This window comes from Acipenser ruthenus, chromosome 9, assembly GCF_902713425.1.
Source record: "Acipenser ruthenus chromosome 9, fAciRut3.2 maternal haplotype, whole genome shotgun sequence".
NCBI lineage: Eukaryota > Metazoa > Chordata > Actinopteri > Acipenseriformes > Acipenseridae > Acipenser > Acipenser ruthenus.
Genome location: NC_081197.1, coordinates 24,422,392 through 24,446,217, shown reverse-complemented (window position 1 = coordinate 24,446,217; position 23,826 = coordinate 24,422,392). Strand labels below are relative to the sequence as shown.

Sequence of the window (23,826 nt, the reverse complement as noted above, 5' to 3'; positions counted from 1 at the left end):
CACGGCTCCGCTGCAAGCAACCGGGCCCACACACCAGTGTCACACCAGCATTTTCAGGGCCAGTGCCCTAAACAGCCACTTCAAACTGCCCCGCCTCAGCCTCGGCAGCCCAAGCAGGGCCCCTAAAGGGACCGCTGGTTAGCCCTAACGCTATCAGATGCAGTTGTGGGTACGTTGCAGAGCGCTAAGGCAAACTCCACTTCACACTTTGTATACTTATAAGTGGAGGGATTTCCAAGGTTGAGGTCTGGCTAGAAGCCATGACCCCATATCTTGCCCTAGGCCAGTCATATTACAGTTTCTGCAATAACTGCTTGATGCTGGTAGGTCACCTTCCACCTTGAAGGTGTATTTAGCGGCTATCTCTGCTTGCCATGCCCCCGTAGAGTCAATGTTTCTGGGCATGCATTTTTTGGCTATCCGTTTTCTTAAAGGCGCTCTGCAATTACGCCCTCCTAGGAGGACTGTTCTCCCCGAATGGAGCCTCAATATTGTACTGGAGGCTCTCACGAAGGCCCAGTTTGAGCCCTTACACTACATAGAGCTGAAGTACCTGTCTATTAAGACAGCCTTCCTCTTGGCTATCACCTCTGCTAAGCGGGTCAGTGAGCTGCAGGTGCTATCTGTGCAAAGCTCCTGCATGTGTATTTGGGAAGATGGCAGCAGGGTGTCTCTGCGCACCAACCCTGCTTTCCTCCCCAACATGATCACAGCCTTCCGCATTAATCGGTCTGTGGAACTGGAGTCCTTCCATCCACCTCTGTTTGCTTCAATGGAATATGAGAGATTAAATTTCCTCTGCCCAGTGCATCAATCTGACCAGCTCTTCGTCTGTCACGGGACACGGACCCTAGGACAGCCCCTCTCTAAGCAGCGTCTGTCGCATTGGATTGTGGATACAGTATCGACTGCATTTAATAGTGCTGGTTTGCCCCCCACCTGATAGGGTAGCCGCACACTCCACTAGAGGGTTGGCTGCATCTTGGGCCCTCTTCAGAGGTGCCTCGATGTCTGATATTTGTTCTGTGGCTAGCTGGGCTACACCGCAGACCTTCTCCAGGTTCTACCGTCTTAATGTGGTAGATCCTACCTTGCCCTCTGTAGGCACAAGGGTCCTTGAGGGTGTAAGTTCACACTGCTAACCTCTGGGTTAGACAGTGCTTGTGCGTCCCTCATATGCTGCCGTTCCTTCTCCGTCGCGACGGCTCTGGTATACATTATCCCATACGTAATGTCTTTGGTGGTCGTCTTCGAATTGAAAGGGAACATTAGGTTACTTACCGTAACCCTGGTTCCCTGAAAGAAGACAACCACCAACCGCGAGGTCGCATTGGTCACCCTCACAGGTTCGTCAGAAAAAGAGAAATGGCTTCCTTTGGATAGCAGTTTTATCCCCTAGGTGGGCGGGACAGAGTGCATCATCCAAGGAAAGGACCTATCGGCAGCTCTGGTATAGAGAGCTCAGTGATACCTACCCAATGGGCAGGCATATCCCATATGTAATGTCTTTGGTGGTCGTCTTCTCTTTCAAGGAACCAGGGTTACGGTAGGTAACCTAACGTTCTTCCACTATTGACTGCTAATGTTTTTGGGGTTTTTTTTGTGGGCATCAACACAAACATTTTTTGGTCACGTGTTTTATGTATCAGCTATTAGGGCTGTGAGTTGCAGTCTATGGTTTTACATTTTTTCCAGTCATTTATGACACTACATATATACATATTGCTCAGATCACTTAAATGACTATATCCAGTAGTTATTTTAATGTAGAACTACTGTTAAATTTATAGTTATTTGACGAATGGATCAATTATTTTCTGTTGAGTATGAGCACTACTTTATTATCTTACAAATTCTGTGAGAGGCTCTCTACTATAAAATTGTCTCCGATGTACCTCCTGTCAGGACTCTCTTCAGTCTTTTTTGTTAACCTGTAATTACTTATCAGTTCCTGTGTTGTGTCCATGATCTGTGTCATTTACATGTTAACTACATTGCTCTTAAACTCATCAGTGTTCCATCTGTTTTTTCTTAATCTTGAACTGCTGAATCCCACCATTTCCCCATCCCTCCCCTCTCTCCCATTTCCACTTTCTATCTATCTTTCTTTCCTATCCTCGCACCAAAACCCAACCCTTCATTCCAAACCCCTTTTTATTTGTTGCAACTGCCATGTATGACATGGCCTGGTCACAATATCCCTTTCTAAATGGCTTCCTGCCTTCTTTCTGTGTGGGCCACCCTACGCCTTCCCAACCCACCTGCCCATTTCAGGCCTGCGTTTGTCCAGGGGATCCTACATCTGTCCTAGCGAATCAGCAGCCTGCCGGATAGCCAACCAGGGAGAGCTCTGCACAGGTATAGGGGGACTGCGTGCTTCCTTCCACTCATTTCCTTATTCTCTGTCACTCACATTTTTTGTATTCATTGATTTTCCACTTGCTTATACAGCTCAGTCTTAATATGTCAATCCCCTGTGAAAAGCGCAGCAAATTTTTCCAAATTCTGTGGCAAAGGTCCATGATTTCTGCAACAGAAGTTCTTGAATTCTGTGGTACCCCTTTAAAAGTTAAAACCAACCTGTTCTTTGTTAATTTCTTTTTTTTATAGGGCTATTTTCAAAGTTTATTACAGTACATGCTAAAACGAATAGCAAATGAATACACAAAAACATTTATAGAAACTTTATTAACTTTTATTAATTCCAAAAACTAAATTGTGAGGCCACTGTTAGCAGGTAGAAAAGTAAAATAAATGATTAAGTACTGGTGTTTTCCACTTTTAAACCTTTACTGCTATGAGGAAAAACATACTTTTAAAGTGAGCAACTGCAACTAGAAACTATAAAATTGACCTGAAATAAAAATAAATAAATAAATAAATAAAATGTTCTCTATTTTCTCAGGACTGTAGTCAGGTATTTAAAGTCCTGCTTTCCCATTGAAGTAGAGGAAACAGGGCTCTGATCATTTCTACAGAAACAACATGCATGGTCAGCAAAACAGTTAACCCCCTTCCTCATACAAGAGTCTCGGATATTCCCCAGCACGACCAGCAGCTGTTTTATTTCCTAAGTGGCTTTTGCCTCCAGGCACATGTTTGTTCTCAACAAATGTATCCGTGTTAGCTGAGGATTTTAATAGCCACAGCATGTCAGTGTCTAAAACGAGTGGTTTGCTTTTCCTAAGAGCGGGTTGAGCAAGATAAACAAAGCAGAGGTATTCAAAAATCTCACTGCGCCACCTTGTGGAATGTTTAAAAAACTTGAATTTGTTCTTATGAATGCTAGGTAGGCTTGTTGCCGTGGAAAATCAATAATTCTGCAACCCAGAGTGCATTCCGCGAAATCGCACCGTGATCCGCAATCGCGTTTTTCTCTTAGAGATAGGTAGGTAGTCCAAAATTAGTGCCATCTGGGATCTTTTAAAGTAGCCGTTACTCTTACCTTTCACATACTTGATAGAAGAAGCATTGAGTTTCCGTTTAAAAATATAGTAACAGATTTTTTCTTATCTTTTACTGTTCTGCTGTGAGCTCTTTAGTAGATTGAGTGGATTTACCGTCCCTATTCCTTTACAGGTTCCAGCATGCACCAGTCACACAGCAGCTCAGCCGTCACAGCTGAAGAAGCATCACGGGGTGTTGCTGTGGAGAAACTTGACATTGTCAAGAAGTGGGGGATCAACACCTACAAGGTAGGAGGAATGTGGTAGAATATTATTTTTTGAGGGCAGGGTGTTTTCCAGGACACACTACTACAACATTCAGATATTACAACTTTGTTAAGTAATAACTAATGTATCTGCTTCTGCTTGGTGTAGAGCCCCAAATCACGTGGTTAACAATGAGTGTTAAAATAATCGAATGATGATATGTTACCCAACAGTGCTTGCATTTCACTTTTTAAGAATGGGGGGAGGGGGGTCACCCCATAGAGTTCCAGTTTTTTTGGGGGGAGCGGCATAAAAAACATATAAAGCCAAATTGAAATAAAAACTAACACCTAATTAATTTGTAACTATCACTACTTAATCATATCCTGATGTAACTTTCACTATTATCTGCTGTATTATTGAATTGTGGTTTGTCACACTTGAGAATTATTGTATTTCTTGTTCTTATTGTATGACTTATATTGTAACACTTGAATGTATTTGTATTTGCTTGCGATTGTAAGTTGCCCTGGATAAGGGCGTCTGCTAAGAAATAAATAATAATAATAATAATAATAATAATTTCCAACGCTTTTTATTTGAGTTTTTCTCATCAAGACGTCGGGGTCAGTTCTCCCTTTTTCTCTAAGTTGCTTGGAAAAAGGCGTCTGCTAAATGAATAAATAATAATAATAATAATAATAATAATAATAATAATAATAATAATAATAATAATAATAATAATAATAATAATAATAATAATAATAAAACAAGCACAAAATAAAAACATTTTATACCCATATATGTGAATGCAACAAAGGATGGGTAGTGCAAAACTCGACTTTAAATTTTCTACAGCTGCATATCTGCAAAAGATAGATAAATGGGAGGTGTGTGTAACATGATTTTACACACACCCAAGGTGTGAGATATAAACCCCAGGAGCGGTAGCTTGAGAGTTTCATCATTATTATTATTATTATTATTATTATTATTATTATTATTATTATTATTATTATTATTATTTATTTATTTATTTATTTATTTATTTTGCAGATGCCTTTATCCAAGGCGACTTACAGGTGTTACAGGGCAGTAAAGGGTTACAATGCAGCATAATATTTAAATAATGTAGTTTACAGTAAGTGCAAATAATACTACTAAAATACAATACAAACTAGGATGCAACAAGTTAAGATTACAACAAGTTATATCTACAATGACATGTTAGTAATGCAATAGTGCAAGGACAGTGCATTAGCTGAGGATCCAGTAATGTAGTGCATGTGTCAGGCAAGTTCAGTGCATCATAGGAGCAGTAGAGCAAGAGATCTACGAGTGCAGTCTAAACAGGTGGGCCTTGAGGAGGCGGCGGAAGGACCTGAAATTCTCCGGTAGCTGTTTCCACCACAGAGGGGCTAGGGAAGAGAAGGAGAGGGCACTGAAGGATGGAAAGTGGAGGGAAGGCACGACCTGTCGGCCAGTAGAGGAGGAGTGGAGAAGGGGTGTAGGGAGACACGAGGGATTGGAGGTAGGAGGGGCGCTGTGGTAAAGAGAGCAGTAGGGAAGAACAGGGGTCTTGAATTGAATGGGAGCAGAGATGGGTAGCCAGTGGAGGGTGCGAAGCAGAGGGGTAGCATGAGAGTAGCGAGGTTGGGAGAATACAAGACGAGCAGCAGGATTTTGAATGAGCTGAAGGGGGCCGATAGCTGAAGCAGGGGGATCAGCAAGGAGAGAGTTACAGTAGTCCAGTATGGAGAGTACAAGACCTTGGACCAGGAGCTGGATGGAATAAGTAGTGAGAAAAGGACAGATTTGGTAGATGCTACTAAGAAATAAGCATGCATGTCAGGGAAGAGATGTGTTGAGAAGGGAGGGGTCAAGAATAAAACCTAGGTTTTTAGCAGAAAACCTAGGTGTGATGGTCAAGGGAGACTGAGATGGAGAGGTCAGAGGAGGGAGAGGAAGCAGAAGGAAAGTAGTGGAGGTCAGATTTAGAGAGGTTGAGTTTGAGCTGGTGAGAATGTGTCCAAGTTGAGATAGTCGAGAGGCATTCTGAGATGTGGAAAGAGATGTGGGTGTCAAAGGAGGGAGAAGAAGATCTGGGCATCGTCTGCGTGAAGGTGGTAGGAGAAGCCAAAAGAGGAGATGAGAGTGTATAGCGAGCGGGTGTAATGAGAAGTGGAGGGGTCAAGACAGATACTTCCTCTACACCTGTAGAGGTGGTGAGGAGAAGAGAGAGAGAGCCACGCCAGGAAACCTGGAAGGAGCGGTTAGAAAGATAGGAGGGAAACCAGGCAAGAGCAGTGCCTGAGATCCCCCGGTCAAAGAGAGAGAGGAGAGGAGAATAGCCAGATCAACAGTGTCAAAGGCAGAGAAGAGGGAGGGCGGTTTCCGTGGAGTATGCAGGATGGAACCTGGATTGGAGAGGGTCGAGCAGAGAGTGCTTGGTGAGGAAGGATGCCAGCTGTCAGTGAACAGCTCGCTCGAGAGTTTTAGGGGAACAGAAGGAGAGAGAGAAAGGGCGATAGTTCTGAGCAGAGGAAGGGTAAGAGGTTTCTTAAGAATTGGGGTGATGCGAGCAGTTTTAAAGGCTAAGGGAAAGAAGCCAGAGATCAGAGAGGTGTCAATGAGGGAAGAGATTAAAGGAAGAAGAGCAGGGGCAATGGATTGGAAGAAGCGAGTAGGAAGGGGATTTAGGGCGCAAGTAGTTGGCTTGGAGTCTAGGAGTAAGGAGGAAATGTCCGGGTCAGATAGAGGTGTGAAAGTTGAGAAGGAAGGGGGGTGGGGGTGCAGGGGGACGGGATGTGGGAAGGAGGACGGTGGGAAGGAGAAGTTGGAGTGGAGAATAGCAGGGGGACGGTGGGAAGGAGAAGTTGGAGTGGAGAATAGCTTTTGAATGTCATGTCATAATGGATAGACATTGGCAGTTACAAAGCAGCCATTGGGAGTGCAGGATGCACAGCCTGGAGATCGCGAGTGAATCCAGGCTATGTCATTGCCGACCGTGACCGGGAGTTTCTAGGGGGCAGCGCACAATTGGCAGAGCGCCGCCCGGTTAGGGAGGGCTTAGGTTGGTAGGGCAATCTATGGTTCAACGTGCACCAGCTACTCCTTTGGCTGACAGGGCGCCTGCGGGTCTGCTGTGGAGCCATTCAGATCTGTGTTGTCTTCCGGCTCTAAAGACCTGATGGCTTCGCTGTGGATCTGCAGTGCGAAAAAAGACAGCTTGGCAAGGACATGTTTCGGAGGACGTGCGTGTCAGCCGCCATTTCCAGGGGGTTGCAGCGGTGAACTGGAATGAATAATAACAGCATTGGCGATTCCAAATTGGGGAGAAATTTAGTCATTGAAAGTCCCTGCATTCTGGGATGAATAAAACAGCTCAGCTGTGTACTGAGGCAATATAAATAGGCAGTGTGAACACAGTAGCAATTCACACAGGTCTCAGTTGCACCTGGGACAATCGAAGACATTTCACACCAAGGGTGTATTAAATTACACAAGTGATACTAAAATAGTAACCAAGTTTCTTATCTCATACAATGAATGCCACACACAGTGAACTCCCGGTCTCCATGTTGCTTGGTCAGGAGAAACAAACTGATCCCTTATCTAGAGATCATTGATGTAATCCTTTTCGGCACCAAAGCCAGTGTACCTCTGCCATAAAACCCCACGTCATAACCAAATCATTGTCCAAATTTCTCCTGTGCTTTTAAAGGGTTTCCCTTTTAGAAGGCGGTCTGGAGACCCAATGGACTATATTTGCATACAGGTAGGCTGATGCTTTTTTAAGGATTTAATCCTCGCAACGTCAATAGCCAGACCTAAACACATAAGGACATTTTCCTGAACATCTTCAAATTTGTTAACATCTTGTATTTTGTCACTGAAAGAGATTTGTTGTGTTATCTGACACACTCCAAGAGCGTATTAACACTTTGCACAGATGTATCATGCACAACCATTGACATAACATTTTAGAGTAGGTGTACTAAAGTGTTGCGGCTGTTGCAAACCAGTTGCAAACCAGTTGCAAACGAGTCGGAAGTCTTGGGTAAAATGTACTAAACAAGTGCAATGCTATTAGCAACTTTTTAGGTAATGCTTTGCGTTAGCAGTTTTGCTTTGTGGTTCACCCTTTGTTGAATATGTAATTATGGGTGTGGAGATAATGCAAATGAGGGTTTTCAAATATTATAATGAGATGTACGGAAGCTGCCGGCAATTGCGACACTTACAATTGCATCAATTTGTTAAGAACTTTTGGAAGCATGTTTTAGACAGTCGCAATTGTTGCTGGCATTTCCCAGTCCGCTTTTTGTTGTGTGTTGCCAGTTGTGCTCAATGTATTTGAGGCAAACAGCCAAATACCTACTTTTCCCTAAAAGTAGGGTGTACTTACAAGCTTTGAAAACAAATGTCTATGATTGTCCGGTATTGTCTTAAAATGGTTCAAGTCATATCTCACTAACAGACAACAATTTGTTTCATTAGGAGACTCTGTGCCTGGATTTTCATCGGTTGCCTGTGGCATTTCCCAGGGCTCTGTTTTGGGACCCATTCTTTTCTCTTTGTACATGTTATCACTGGGTGAGATAATCTGTAAACATGGTGTTAACTTCCACTGCTCTGCTGAAGACACACAGCTCTACATCTCTGTAAAACCTGATGATACTCTGGCTGTATCAGCCTTAGCTGAATGCTTTACTGATGTGAAGAGGTGGAGTAGTGGTTAGGGCTCTGGACTCTTGACCGGAGGGTTGTGGGTTCAATCCCCAGTGGGGGACACTACTGCTGTACCCTTGAGCAAGGTACTTTACCTAGATTGCTCCAGTAAAAAAAAAACAACTGTGTAAATGGGTAATTGTATGTAAAAAAAATAATGTAATTGTATGTAAAAATAATGTGATATCTTGTAACAATTGTAAGTCTTCCTGGATAAGGGTGTCTGCTAAGAAATTAATAATAATAATAATAATAATAATAATAATAATAATAGGTTCTCAGCAGCAACTAGAAGCAACAAAATCTCTAAAAATAGATCTGGGCAATTTGACCACAAACAAAAACAGAAGTGAAAAATCTAGGGGTCTTATTTGACTCTGATTTATCTTTTGAGTCGCATATTTGTAATGTCACTAAAGTGTCCTTTTACCATTTGCGAAACATTGCTAAAATTAGGTCATTTATGTCTTTGTCTGATGCTGAGAAATTAATTCATTAATAAATTGCTTTTGTGTCTTCCCGACCTTTATTTTTCTTAAAAATATTTACCAACATAAAACCAATGTCACCTTACAATAATTGATTTTGAGTTTCAGTGTTTTAAAATAAAATATAAAACAGAACAAAATTTCAATGTACCATTTGTAATTCAGTAATATGAGAGAATTGGTCAGGGGTCTGAATACTTTTGCAAGGCACTCAGCGATCAGGGTTCAGGTACGTCTTCGTTTGGGGACCTGGCGATCAGGGTTCAGGAACGTCTTCGTTTGGGGAGCTGGCGATCAGGGTTCGGAACGTCTTCGTTTGGGGAGCTGGCGATCAGGGTTCAGGAACGTCTTCGTTTGGGGAGCTGGCGATCAGGGTTCAGGAACGTCTTCGTTTGGGGAGCTGGCGATCAGGGTTCAGGAACGTCTTCGTTTGGGGAGCTGGTGATCAGGGTTCAGGAACGTCTTCGTTTGGGGAGCCGATCAGGGTTCAGGAACGGCTTCGTTTGGGGAGCTGGCGATCAGGGTTCAGGAACGGCTTCGTTTGGGGAGCTGGCGATCAGGCTTCAGGAACGGCTTCGTTTGGGGAGCTGGCGATCAGGGTTCAGGTACGTCTGCGTTTGGGGAGCTGGCGATCAGGGTTCAGGAACGTCTTCGTTTGGGGAGCTGGCGATCAGGGTTCAGGAACGTCTTCGTTTAGGGAGCTGGCGATCAGGGTTCAGGAACGTCTTCGTTTGGGGAGCCGATCAGGGTTCAGGTACGTCTTCGTTTGGGGACCTGGCGATCAGGGTTCAGGAACGTCTTCGTTTGGGGACCTGGCGATCAGGGTTCAGGAACGTCTTCGTTTGGGGAGCTGACGATCAGGGTTCAGGAACGTCTTCGTTTGGGGAGCTGACGATCAGGGTTCAGGAACGGCTTCGTTTGGGGAGCTGGCGATCAGGGTTCAGGAACGGCTTCGTTTGGGGAGCTGGCGATCAGGGTTCAGGAACGGCTTCGTTTGGGGAGCTGGCGATCAGGGTTCAGGTACGTCTTCGTTTGGGGAGCTGGCGATCAGGGTTCAGGAACGTCTGCGTTTGGGGAGCTGGCGATCAGGGTTCAGGTACGTCTTCGTTTGGGGAGCTGGCGATCAGGGTTCAGGTACGTCTTCGTTTGGGGAGCTGGTGATCAGGGTTCAGGAACGTCTGCGTTTGGGGAGCTGGCGATCAGGGTTCAGGAACGGCTTCGTTTGGGGAGCTGGCGATCAGGGTTCAGGAACGGCTTCGTTTGGGGAGCTGGCGATCAGGGTTCAGGAACGGCTTTGTTTGGGGAGCTGGCGATCAGGGTTCAGGAACGGCTTCGTTTGGGGAGCTGGCGATCAGGGTTCAGGAACGTCTTCGTTTGGGGAGCTGGCGATCAGGGTTCAGGTACGTCTGCGTTTGGGGAGCTGGCGATCAGGGTTCAGGAACGTCTTCATTTGGGGAGCTGGCGATCAGGGTTCAGGAACGTCTTCGTTTAGGGAGCTGGCGATCAGGGTTCAGGAACGTCTTCGTTTGGGGAGCCGATCAGGGTTCAGGTACGTCTTCGTTTGGGGACCTGGCGATCAGGGTTCAGGAACGTCTTCGTTTGGGGACCTGGCGATCAGGGTTCAGGAACGTCTTCGTTTGGGGACCTGGCGATCAGGGTTCAGGAACGTCTTCGTTTGGGGAGCTGACGATCAGGGTTCAGGAACGGCTTCGTTTGGGGAGCTGGCGATCAGGGTTCAGGAACGGCTTCGTTTGGGGAGCTGGCGATCAGGGTTCAGGAACGGCTTCGTTTGGGGAGCTGGCGATCAGGGTTCAGGTACGTCTTCGTTTGGGGAGCTGGCGATCAGGGTTCAGGAACGTCTGCGTTTGGGGAGCTGGCGATCAGGGTTCAGGTACGTCTTCGTTTGGGGAGCTGGCGATCAGGGTTCAGGTACGTCTTCGTTTGGGGAGCTGGTGATCAGGGTTCAGGAACGTCTGCGTTTGGGGAGCTGGCGATCAGGGTTCAGGAACGTCTGCGTTTGGGGAGCTGGCGATCAGGGTTCAGGAACGGCTTCGTTTGGGGAGCTGGCGATCAGGGTTCAGGAACGGCTTTGTTTGGGGAGCTGGCGATCAGGGTTCAGGAACGGCTTCGTTTGGGGAGCTGGCGATCAGGGTTCAGGAACGGCTTCGTTTGGGGAGCTGGCGATCAGGGTTCAGGAACGTCTTCGTTTGGGGAGCTGGCGATCAGGGTTCAGGAACGGCTTCGTTTGGGGAGCTGGCGATCAGGGTTCAGGAACGGCTTCGTTTGGGGAGCTGGCGATCAGGGTTCAGGTACGTCTTCGTTTGGGGAGCTGGTGATCAGGGTTCAGGAACGTCTGCGTTTTTCAATAAGTATTGAATAGGCTACTGATGTATACCTGCTTTAAATATGTACATTTCAGAACCATTAGTTGATTTCATAAGACCTTAACATTGCATTAAAACAATATGCAGATTTAAGCTTGTGGAATTTACATTAGTTTCAAATTTTATGCATGTGATTGTGTTTCCTCGTTTGAACAGATGAATATACAGTGCCTTGCAAAAGTATTCAGACCCCTGACCAATTCTCTCATATTACTGAATTACAAATGGTACATTGAAATTTCGTTCTGTTTGATATTTTATTTTAAAACACTGAAACTCAAAATCAATTATTGTAAGGTGACATTGGTTTTATGTTGGGAAATATTTTTAAGAACAATAAAAAACTGAAATATCTTGCTTGCATAAGTATTCTACCCCTGTTCTGTGGAAGCTCCCAGTTTACACCGATGAAAGAAATTGCCCTAACGAGGATACAATTACCTTACCATTGGCCTCCACCTGTGAACCATTAAAGTTGCTGTCACATTTTCTGGATAAAAACCCCACTTTTGAAGGATCATTGGTCAGGCTGTGAATCTGAAGGAAAATGAAGACCAAAGAGCATTCTACAGAAGTTGGAGATAAAGTAATACAAATGCATAGATTAGGGAAAGGGTACAAAATAATATCCAAGTGTTTGGATATCCCAATGAGCACAGTTGGATACATAATCAGGAAGTGGAAGCTGCATCACACCACCCAGGCACTGCCAAGAAAAGGCCGTCCCTCAAAACTCAGCGCTCAAACAAGAAGGAGACTTGTGAGAGAAGCCACAGAGAGGCCAACAATCACTTTGAAGGAGCTACAGAGTTCAGTGGCTGGGAGTGGAGTAATGGTGCACCAGTCAACCATATCAAGAGCTCTGCATAACACTGGCCTGTATGGGAGGGTAGCAAGAAAGAAGCCGTTACTCAAAAAGTACCATCTGAAAGCATGTCTGGAGTTTGCCAGAAAGCATGAGAGTGACCCAGCTGCGATGTGGGAAAAGGTTTTGTGGTCAGATGAGACCAAGATAGAGCTTTTTGGCCAAAACTCAAAGCGCTATGTGTGGCCTAACCTAACACTGCCCATGCCTCAAGACACACCATCCCTACAGTGAAGTATGGTGGTGGCAGCATCATGCTGTGGGGATGCGTCTCATCAGCAGGGACTGGCATCTTGTTAAAATTGAAGGAAGAATGGATGGTGCAAAATACAGGGAAATACTGCAAGAGAACCTGCTTCAGTCCGCTAAAAAACTGAACATTGGACAACTATTAAATGTATTTATCTTAATGCTAGAAGTCTCAGAAACAAAATGTTAGAACTTGAAGCTACTGCACTAACAAGTAACTACGATGTGATAGGTGTTACAGAAACGTGGTTGTCTGAGAGTGATGGAGACAAATATAATATTAGAGGGTACACACTGTATAGGAAAGACAGGCAGGACAGAAGAGGCGGAGGGGTAGCGCTATACATAAGAAATAGTCTTGAAGCCCGGGTGTTAAATCAGGACAAAGAAAACAATGCAGAATCAATATGGGTCAGAATAATGGACACAAATTCAAAGGGCATAATAATAGGAGCATGCTATAGACCGCCAAATTCAGACGCTGAGCAAAATAATCTGTTATACAATGACATTCGAAATGCATGTAGAAAAGGAGAAGCCATACTAAGGGGGGATTTCAACTTCCTCCATATAAAATGGGAGAACCCGATGGGGGGCATGACAGACGAAATTGAAAAGGTGGAAATGACAAATGACTGCTTCCTAACGCAATTTGTCATGGCACCGACTAAAGGGGAGGCATGCCTTGATTTAGTCTCTTCAAATAATGAAGACAGAATAACTAAAACAGAGGTCAGAGAGCCATTGGCAAACTCAGACCACAACATGGTCTCATTTGAAATAGTTTTTAAAACCCCAAAAGTAATGACTAAAGCTAAGGTTTACAATTTTAGAAAAGCAAACTATGAAGGTATGAAACAGAGACTAACAGAAGTAGATTGGAGTAAAATAGAGAAAACATCCACAGAAAAAGGATGGCTGTTTTTTTAAAAATGTAGTACTAAAGGCGCAAAACAATTACATCCCAAAAGTAGACAAATCTAAATCTAAAACAAAATGGCCAAAATGTCGTATGCAGACATGCTAAAAGAATTGAATCTATTCAGTCTTGAACAAAGAAGACTACGCGGCAATCTGATTCAAACATTCAAAATCCTAAAAGGTATAGACAATGTCAACCCAGGGGACGACTTTGACCTGAAAAAAGAAACAAGGACCAGGGATCACAAATGGAGATTCGATAAAGGGGCATTCAGAACAGAAAATAGGAGGCACTTTTTTACACAGAGAATTGTGAGGGTCTGGAACCAACTCCCCAGTAATGTTGTTGAAGCTGACACCCTGGGATCCTTCAAGAAGCTGCTTGATGAGATTCTGGGATCAATAAGCTACTAACAACCAAACAAGCAAGATGGGCTGAATGGCCTCTTCTCGTTTGTAAACTTTATGTTCTTAAAGACTTTTAGGAAAAATCTTTTGTAGCAAAAGTTTTGCTTTTGTGGATGAGGAAAAAAAAGTTACAAGAAATAATGTGTACAATTATTTATTTCAGCAATTTTTTTGCAAAACTCCAAAAATGATCATTCAATACTATTCATACCTTGACAAGGAAAATTATAGCTTGTTGAGGCACCTTTAGCAATAATAACCTCTTTTAAGTGATTAGGATATTTGTCAATTAGCTTTTGCCATGATTCTTTAGTGATTTTTGACCATTCTTCAATGCAAAATTGTTCCAGTTAATTCAAATTCTGAGGACTTCTCTTGTGCACAGCCTTCTTCAACTCATACCAAAGATTCTCAATCGGATTTAGATCAGGACTTTGACTAGGCCATTCCAGAACCTTGATTTCATTCTTCTTTAACCATTCTGAAGTAGATTTTGATGTGTGCTTTGGATCGTTGTTGTGTTGGAACGTTCAGTTGCGCTTTAAACCAAGTTTTGTAGCGGAGAGTTTCAGATGATTGACCAATATCTTTTTGGTATGCTATGGAATCCATTTTACCATGTAATATAACTACATTTCCTGTGCCATTAGAGGAAAAACAGCCACATAGAAGGATATTACCGCCTCCATGTTTGACAGTAGGTATGGTGTTCTTTTCTTTGTACTCCTCACAAGACTTTCTCCAAACGTAACATCTATCAGTGTGACCAAATAGCTCGATTTTAATTTCATCACTCCACAAAACTCATATCCATCATTCAAATGCTGTTTTGCAAACTTTAAGCGATTGTCCTAAGACTCTTTACTAAGAGTGACTTTTTCCTTGGCTACCATTGTGACCTTCACAATGCAATACTCGACTTATGGTTGAAATGGAAACCTGTGACAAATACAATGCGTCTTGGTTGTAAATCTCCCTCCCGACCTGTGAGGGCGCTAAGTAGCGAGAACAGGGTTCTTTGGACGGGCTGGTCTGACAGTTCTTTCCCCGGGTCGGGAAGTCGTCCAGTCTGGATACGTGTATTTATTATTTGGGCCTGTAACCTGTTGATTTACTTCCAGTGCATTACACATTGTTGTGCATTGCCTGGAGTTATTGTTTGGTAACCAGACCGGGATTATAATCAATAAAACCATTTTTCTATCTGGATTACAATTCTCTGTTTGTTCATTGTACACTGTATCACTCCTGCACCTGTACATAATCAACCACTTTACCACAAAACTCCAGTCCCACTTGCAGCCAATTCACTTTGAATATCTTTGGCAGTTAATTTCAGATTGTTATTAGAATTAGGTTCTGTATTATCATATTGAGATTTCTAGCACCTTGCAGACAATACTATCATAGCATCAAAGGGTATGAATACTTTTGAATTAGCATTTTTTTATTTACTTTTGAATTAACTTTTTTCCTCATCCACAAAAACAAAACTTTTGCTACAAAAGATTTTTCACTATAATTTGTTTTCAAGAAATTTCCACTGGGGTATGTAAACGATGACAACAGGAAAATAATTCCATCTTGGGTTTATTTGACGTCATAAACTACGAGAGTGTTAGGTCGAGTGCTTTATAAACTGTCACAGAAACCTGAGATGGAATTATTTTCCTTTAACTCACTGAAGTTCATCCTATTATTTTTTTTTTTATATATATCTGTAATAAAAAAAAAAACAATAAACGTGTGTTAAGGTTCAAATTGCAAGTGAATGTAATGAATAATAAAACATACATTAAGTCAATATTAAAGAATCTTAAATAAAATGTTATTTTTGATAATTCAGGAACGGTGAATTAAACTGGGTAGATGGTGAACTGCGTATTTTTAAGGAAAATGTGTTTCAAAGGGGTATGCTTTTTTTTTGTATTAGTCTCTGTCAGAGTCAAAGATTTGTGTCACTCGCTTGGTTGGTGCTCCCTTTGGTGAAGGATGATTGTAAAACAGAGACAGACTTGTTAAAAGTGGCTAAACAACACGAATTGTGGGTGTCGTCGAATGTTTGAATTTTTGAAAGGCATTGACAGGAATGTTTTTAATTTCCCGTTCCTCTCCAGTTTCTCTGAGATACGAACATACTTTTTTTTTTTTTTAAACGTATTCTCATTTTGTTGCTCATTAATGAAATTATTGAAAATGAGACATTATGTGTTTGATGAAAGTGGTCGAATGGGTCAAAGTTAAAGTATATTTTCCCCTTAGAGGAATTATGACATTTTTACGTCACTACGGTGCTATTATGCCATTTTTTTCGAATGGCTCAGGATGCAAATATAGCCTTCATCCATCCATCCATCCATATATATATATACTAATTATTTGACTGTTTTCATATCCTTTCCTAGAAAAGTCTAATTTAAAAACAATTAGACACAATGTGCCATATTTAACAATGCTTGCATGACATATGTAGTAATGTGATAAACTCAGAAAACTGCTGGCCATCTTGGATTTTGCATATAAAGCTATATCCGCAACACTGCTGTCATATATATTTTTAAAAGCTCTTGACTAGACCTAAAAACTGACACCACTCACAATTTGCCCCCAAAAGTGGTACCGACCAACTAGCCGGGCTCATGGACAATTACAATTGCATCAATTTGTTAAGAACTTCGAAAGGATGTTGCAATTAGCAAACCTTTAAAAGGCAGTATGAACATTTTTTTTTTTTTTTTACATAATGTAGTGTCTAGTCTTCCCAAAATACATTAGTATTATTTCAGCGCAATGATTTATACATTTAAAATATATTAAGCACTATAAACATATGTGTGTATGATTTTATTGTATTTTTTAAAAACCTGACACCTCCTTATGTCGGACAGATATGTGTGGTTAGCGAGGGGCTGCTGTGTGATTTATGAAAAGCTTTTTGATAGAAACACATTTTTTATTTTGGGGGTGAAGGTGGGGTCCCCACTATAGAATCTGATGGGATTAAACTGCCTTTCATTATTTATTTAAAAAAACATTGCACGACTCGCAATGCTAGAGATCTCACTAAGAGAATACAACAGATATTTAAATTAGTATATTGTGGCTCTCTTCATTAACCTATTTTCTCTTAGTACATATGACAAATAGTACACTTTTCGAATTGTCACAACGAAAATGCAGATTGTTGCTGTCATACACCCTGTCGCTTCATGTCATTTCCACCCTCTTCTTACTCTTACCACCAGCCTTCTATCATTCTGACTCTCATTCTTTCTCTGGATGTCTAGTGTACAAAGCAGATGATTTCTGAGAGGTTTGGCCGTGGATTACGCACTGTGGACCTGGAATTAGAGGCTCAGATTGATGTACTGCGGGACACCAAGCGCAAATATGAGAACATCCTGCGGCTGGCAAGGGCGCTCACCAACCACTTCTACAGCATGGTGCAGACGCAACGTGCGCTAGGGGACACCTTCGCTGACCTGAGCCAGAAATCACCTGAATTACAGGTAGCCCTGTCAGTATATCATATCACATACACCTGAACTTTGGATACCTACCGATATGGCCAAAAGTTTTGCATCACCCTAGAATTGTCTATTGCTTCATAAAGTCCAATGAAACCTGCTGAATAATGTTGCATTAACATATAAAATTGCATACCGCTTTGTAGTTTTCCATATACTTAACTGAAAACTGACAAATTGAAAAATGTGACATTTTGAAATCTAATTTGAAAACACATGATTTCCGAAAAGACATCACAAATGTTGACATGTGTTACTCAATTAGAAGTAATCAAATTGACAATTAGAAGTGGTACCGAGTGGATTTAAGCTTTAAAGGCATGATTTTTACATAGATTTTTTTTATCTTCAGAGCAAGCCTCAGAAAAATGCTCTGCCATCATTGCACTTCATAAGTAAGGTTTTAGCAGTCATCTGATAGCCAGTGGAGGTTATGCTAGCCAAAGCACAGTATCTAGGATCATCCAGATATATCCAATATAAGAAGACTGGAAGCTGTAAAGCTGCCCCCAGGTCTGTACGCCCAAGTCAGCACTGCTCGTCAGGATCGCCACCTATGTTGTTCAAGTTTGAGAGATTGGACAGCCAGTAGTGTCCACTTACTGTGGCAATGGAAAGAAGTTGGAGTAAAGGCATCTGTACGGACCGTAAGAAGATGTCTGAGGCCTGCTAAGAAGCACCTTCTGAGCAAAAAAAAATAAATCAGAGATTGCTTCAACTTTTGTCACACATACAAAGACTGGGGTGATGCAAACCTTTTGGCTATAGCTGTAGATCCTGTTTTTAGTTATGTTCTCAAACCACTTCCAAAGATTGTGAATATAGTGTATATTTGTGTATAAATACATTTCATCCTTTTAAGGACAGTCCTGTAGGACCTAATCAACTTCCAGTGGCAGTGCTGGAATTAAAATCTGTTTAGATTGAGAATCATTATATTGTAGAAGATCAATGTGATGTAAGACTATAAACACATCATAAAATATAGTGACAATAAGAATATTTAAAGTAAACAAATAAATAAGCAATAGTATTGACTGAAGACCTCCAGGTATAAATATAACTCATGTGTGAAGTTCTGCACTCAAATCAGAAGAATGCATGCTCAGGCATGATAAATGTTGAACATTTTTCTTCTTAACATATTTTTAACCAATTTCTGTTTAAAAATAAGTAAATAAATATAGCAAACTATGAGTTAACATATTGCTGCACAGAGAGATTCAACTATAAATAACCTGAGGTTTACAATTTTACAATCAAGTGTTTCCAGATCAAATGTCTTTCTGATGTGCAGGACGAGTTTGGATACAATGCTGAGACACAGAAACTGCTGTGTAAGAATGGGGAAACTCTTCTGGGGGCCATCAATTTCTTTGTTGCCAGCATAAACACACTGGCCAACAAAACCATGGAGGACACGCTGATGACTGTCAAACTCTATGAGAATGCAAGGTAACCACCACAGGCAAAATCAGACTTGTTTTTCTCTGTTCTTCTGGAATGTGTTAGCTCATTAAATATTCAGAGATGTACACATATTAAAATCTTAAGTTATCAGATCAACTTCTGACTTGGGCTCAAATTGTTTTTCAAAAGTTGACCTGGACTTTTGTCATGACCTGGACTTGAATGTATCAGCCTTGAATACACCTATAAATCTGATATCTAAACAGTGATACAGTTCCTGTCTCCTCACCCAGGCTGGAATTTGATGCCTACCGAGCAGACTTGGAGGAGTTAAACATGGGTCCTCGCGATGCTGTCACCCTTTCCCGCATTGACACAGCACAGCAGCAGTTTCAGATACACAAGGAAAAGTATGAGAGGCTGAGAAGTGACGTCACCATCAAACTCAAGTTTCTGGAGGAGAACAAGGTACACGGAGTAGAGAGGGCGATTCATTCTTTATTGTTAAAGGTAGAGTGGAATGGGTCCCTGTCACAAAGACGGCCAGAGTGGGTGGCGTCAGACCAGAAAGGAATACACAAACACAGACGGTTGTTGTGATGAGCCGAGTGCAATGGTGGCACTCAGCGTTTAATAACAAATAAAAGGTTTTAAACGGTACACAAAACAGGACACGGCACTTGACGCCAAAATAAACAGACAGACAAAACGACTAGACACTAACACACAGGTGAAACGGAGACGAACAAACACGGTGAGAATACACTTATTATATTTATAATTACGCTGATTTTAACTCTCCTCTCTCTCTCCCGTTCTCCCCTCTCTGAACACCTAACCCTGACTGAATGAAATGTGCATCTATATATACTATTGTGCTGGGATTCAATTACTAATTAATTATTCACTTGAATCCCAGCACGTGAATTAATTCTGTGCAACCCTGTGCCACACATTATACATATTTTATCTGCACGTGAAGTGATGTGCCATCCTCGTGCCTAAATATAATTATACACTTTAAACACACGTGAAACACAGACCAGTTTATATCCCGTGTACCAATCTATACACCAACATTAACATACGCACGCATACATACATACACAGAACACACAAATGCACACAGGGGCGGGGCACTTTGCCACAGTCCCACATGGGCTTTATGTTTCTCCAGTGTGAGATTAGAGGTTAGAGAGAGACTAATTACACTTACCTTAAACACCTCAAACAAGTTTCCTGCTGACTGCCTGATTGTATGCACTGGTTGAGTTCATTCCTGCTGTTAACCAGTTCCATTGAGTTTGGTGGGATTGTTTTTTTTATTTAGGGAAAAAGAGAAATTCCATAACTGTATTAAATGTATGTAGTATTGGGGCTCCCAAGTGGCGCATCCGGTAAAGGCACACCACATGGAGTGTAGGATTCCCCCCATAGCCTGGAGGTCGCTGGTTCGAGTCCAAGCTATTCCACTGCTGACCGTGGACGGGAGTTCCCAGTTGGCAGCACACAATTTGCTGAGCACCGCCGGGGGGGGGGGAGGGAGGTCCTCGGCTCACCACGCACCAGCGACCCCTGTTGACTGGCGAGGTGTCTGCGGCCCTGCCTGTAAGTTGCTCAGAGCTGCGTGGTTGTCTGACGCTGTAGCTCTGAGGTGACTGCATGGCGGGCCTGCAGAGTTAAAAGAAGCGGACGGCTGACAGCACACGTTTTGGAGGACACATGTGTCCGTCTTCATCCCACCCGAGTCAAAGCAGGGGTAGCAGCGGTGAGCCAGGTTGAAATAAAGCAGGGGTAGCAGCGGTGAGCCAGGTTGAAATAAACAATTGGGCTGATTTCCATTACATGAGAGTAGATGTTAAAACTTCATACTGATTTGAACTTGGTTCTCGCCAAGATAAGCACCAACTAAGACGTAGCTTTACAGTAAACTAATGTGATCCATAGATGTCTCCATCCATTTGCATTTCTTTCCATCTGATGATGTAGATATCTTGCTGCCCAGTGTTGATGGCTGAAGTGTAATGATGGCTCCAGGGATCTAATTATTTTGCCTGCCCAGCACATCTTCACACACAACGGTTGCGATGTTGGCTCCGGGGATCAACCACAGTGCGGTCTCCCCAGCGCATCAGCATGACAACCGTCTGGATTGAGCTAAGTAGGGTACATCTCTGGGGTCAAGTGGGCATCTGCCATCCTTGGTGTTTCGTCAACTAGCCCACGACACCTCAAGAGGGCTCGATGGTGATTCTGGCGTCCCAGCATCACCCCCCTCAGCCCCCCACTCAGCTCAGCCCAGCTTACTTACCCGTAAATCAGCGTTTCTTTCTTTCTATTGTGCTTGAGATTCCCAGCCAGAATCTTTCTGTCTCAACCACAGCCAGTTGCTATTCCTTTCTGCTGCTTCAGATAAGTTCTTCACTGTGCGACACAACTCTTGACCACTGAACTCAACATCTCTGAGAAACCGGGTTGTAGAGTGTGCCACAAATCCTCCACAACCCACCTCCTCTGGGTAAACCCGGACTCTCCATCATCACTGTTCCGCTTCATTGGCTAGTTGAGCATACCGAAGTTTCTTCCTCTCATGACACTGTTAACACTACCAGATGAGCAAGACGTGCTGATCCAGACCACAAGACAATGTCTGGTCGAAGGTTAGTGGTGGCAGTCTCAGATGGAAAAATAAGCTGTTGACCAACATCTGCCAGCATTTTCCAGTCTCTAACAGCTTCCAGTTGTCCTGGGCGAGGCTTGGTTTTAACACCTTTTCTTGGTGGCTGCTCTCCTGGATGGAGGAATGTTGTCTTTTGTGTGTAATGTTTTGATGGAACAGGTGGCAACTTATTGGTCATGTTACACTTGTCTTCCAATGCTAAGGCCAGACATCGCAACACCTGGTCATGGTGCCAAGTAAACCGTCCTTGGCTAAGACCCACTTTCTTCCAGCTTTCAACACAGGTGCTTCCTCTCATGCATTTGTTGCATGACTCTACTAATGTAGTTTCCAGTCGGACCTTGGCGCACTTAAACTCCTCGGTTAGAGCAGAGACTGGTACCTGCAGTATTCCTTTACCATAAACTCCCACTCTGCTGAGGCAGCGTAGAACTCCCAAACATTTCCTGATGTATGAACTGATTAAAGCTTCCAGCTTCTCAACTGTTGTCAAAGAAACCTCGTACACAGTAAGTGGCCACAGCAGCCTTGGCAGTTTGACCAAACTGAAAGCACCTGTGTTTCAGTTTGCCGGGTAAAGCGCTGCTGTCTGTGCTCTTCAACCTTTCCACTGCTTGTTGTCTAACTTCTCCCACACAAACTGTGTCCTTTAGATCCCCGTCTTACCGTCTCCCAAGACTTTTCACTGGCTTCTCAGACACTGTTGGTATTGCCTCACCATTAATGTAGAACCTTTTTATTTACTACTTTACCTTTAATTATAGAGATGCTCCTTGATTTAGTGTGCTTGAATTGCATTCATGCCCATTCAATGTTATTGGTTAATTTGCCCAGTAACCGATTAGTGCAGGCTACTGTTGTAGTCATGGTTGTCATGTCATCCATGTATGCTCGAATTGGTGGTAGTCGCATTCCAGAAGCCAAGCGCTCCCCTCCCACTACCCATTTTGATGCCCTAATAATTACTTCCATTGCCATGGTAAAAGCCAGTGGAGAAATGGTGCATCCTGCCATTATTCCAACTTCTAGGCATTGCCATGTAGTGCTGAATTCTGAAGTTGAAAAACTAAATTTCAAATCTCCAAAGTAGGCTTTCACTAAATTTGTTAGTTATCGTTACACTGAAAAAATTAAATGCTGCCCAAAGAAGTTCATGTGGCACTGAAGTACAGTGCCTTGCGAAAGTATTCGGCCCCCTTGAACTTTGCGACCTTTTGCCACATTTCAGGCTTCAAACATAAAGATATGAAACTGTAATTTTTTGTGAAGAATCAACAACAAGTGGGACACAATCATGAAGTGGAACGAAATTTATTGGATATTTCAAACTTTTTTAACAAATAAAAAACTGAAAAATTGGGTGTGCAAAATTATTCAGCCCCCTTAAGTTAATACTTTGTAGCGCCACCTTTTGCTGCGATTACAGCTGTAAGTCGCTTGGGGTATGTCTCTATCAGTTTTGCACATTGAGAGACTGAAATTTTTGCCCATTCCTCCTTGCAAAACAGCTCGAGCTCAGTGAGGTTGGATGGAGAGCATTTGTGAACAGCAGTTTTCAGTTCTTTCCACAGATTCTCGATTGGATTCAGGTCTGGACTTTGACTTGGCCATTCTAACACCTGGATATGTTTATTTGTGAACCATTCCATTGTAGATTTTGCTTTATGTTTTGGATCATTGTCTTGTTGGAAGACAAATCTCCGTCCCAGTCTCAGGTCTTTTGCAGACTCCATCAGGTTTTCTTCCAGAATGGTCCTGTATTTGGCTCCATCCATCTTCCCATCAATTTTAACCATCTTCCCTGTCCCTGCTGAAGAAAAGCAGGCCCAAACCATGATGCTGCCACCACCATGTTTGACAGTGGGGATTGTGTGTTCAGGGTGATGAGCTGTGTTGCTTTTACGCCAAACATAACGTTTTGCATTGTTGCCAAAAAGTTCGATTTTGGTTTCATCTGACCAGAGCACCTTCTTCCACATGTTTGGTGTGTCTCCCAGGTGGCTTGTGGCAAACTGTAAACAACACTTTTTATGGATATCTTTAAGAAATGGCTTTCTTCTTGCCACTCTTCCATAAAGGCCAGATTTGTGCAGAGTCTCCTATGGACAGAGTCTCCCACCTCAGCTGTAGATCTCTGCAGTTCATCCAGAGTGATCATGGGCCTCTTGGCTGCATCTCTGATCAGTCTTCTCCTTGTATGAGCTGAAAGTTTAGAGGGACGGCCAGGTCTTGGTAGATTTGCAGTGGTCTGATACTCCTTCCATTTCAATATTATCGCTTGCACAGTGCTCCTTGGGATGTTTAAAGCTTGGGAAATCTTTTTGTATCCAAATTCGGCTTTAAACTTCTCCACAACAGTATCTCGGACCTGCCTGGTGTGTTCCTTGTTCTTCATGATGCTCTCTGCGCTTTAAACGGACCTCTGAGACTATCACAGTGCAGGTGCATTTATACGGAGACTTGATTACACACAGGTGGATTCTATTTATCATCATTAGTCATTTAGGTCA

The 23,826-nt window shown here is 42.8% G+C and overlaps 1 protein-coding gene across 10 annotated transcripts in view; it reads left to right on the top strand.

The window, feature by feature from the left end:
- arfip2b (ADP-ribosylation factor interacting protein 2b) overlaps positions 1–23,826 on the top strand; it is an 86,726-nt gene that overhangs the window by 58,298 nt on the left and 4,602 nt on the right. For 7 of the 10 annotated variants that reach the window (XM_059029731.1, XM_059029734.1, XM_059029733.1 and 4 more), the window contains 5 exons: positions 2,275–2,358; positions 3,580–3,695; positions 16,987–17,208; positions 18,524–18,681; positions 18,930–19,104. In XM_059029731.1, the coding sequence (XP_058885714.1) occupies positions 2,275–2,358; positions 3,580–3,695; positions 16,987–17,208; positions 18,524–18,681; positions 18,930–19,104 (755 nt within the window). The remainder of the gene's footprint in view (positions 1–2,274; positions 2,359–3,579; positions 3,696–16,986; positions 17,209–18,523; positions 18,682–18,929; positions 19,105–23,826) is intronic. The other 3 variants (XM_034009784.3, XM_034009788.3, XM_059029739.1) reach the window with 1 other exon arrangement.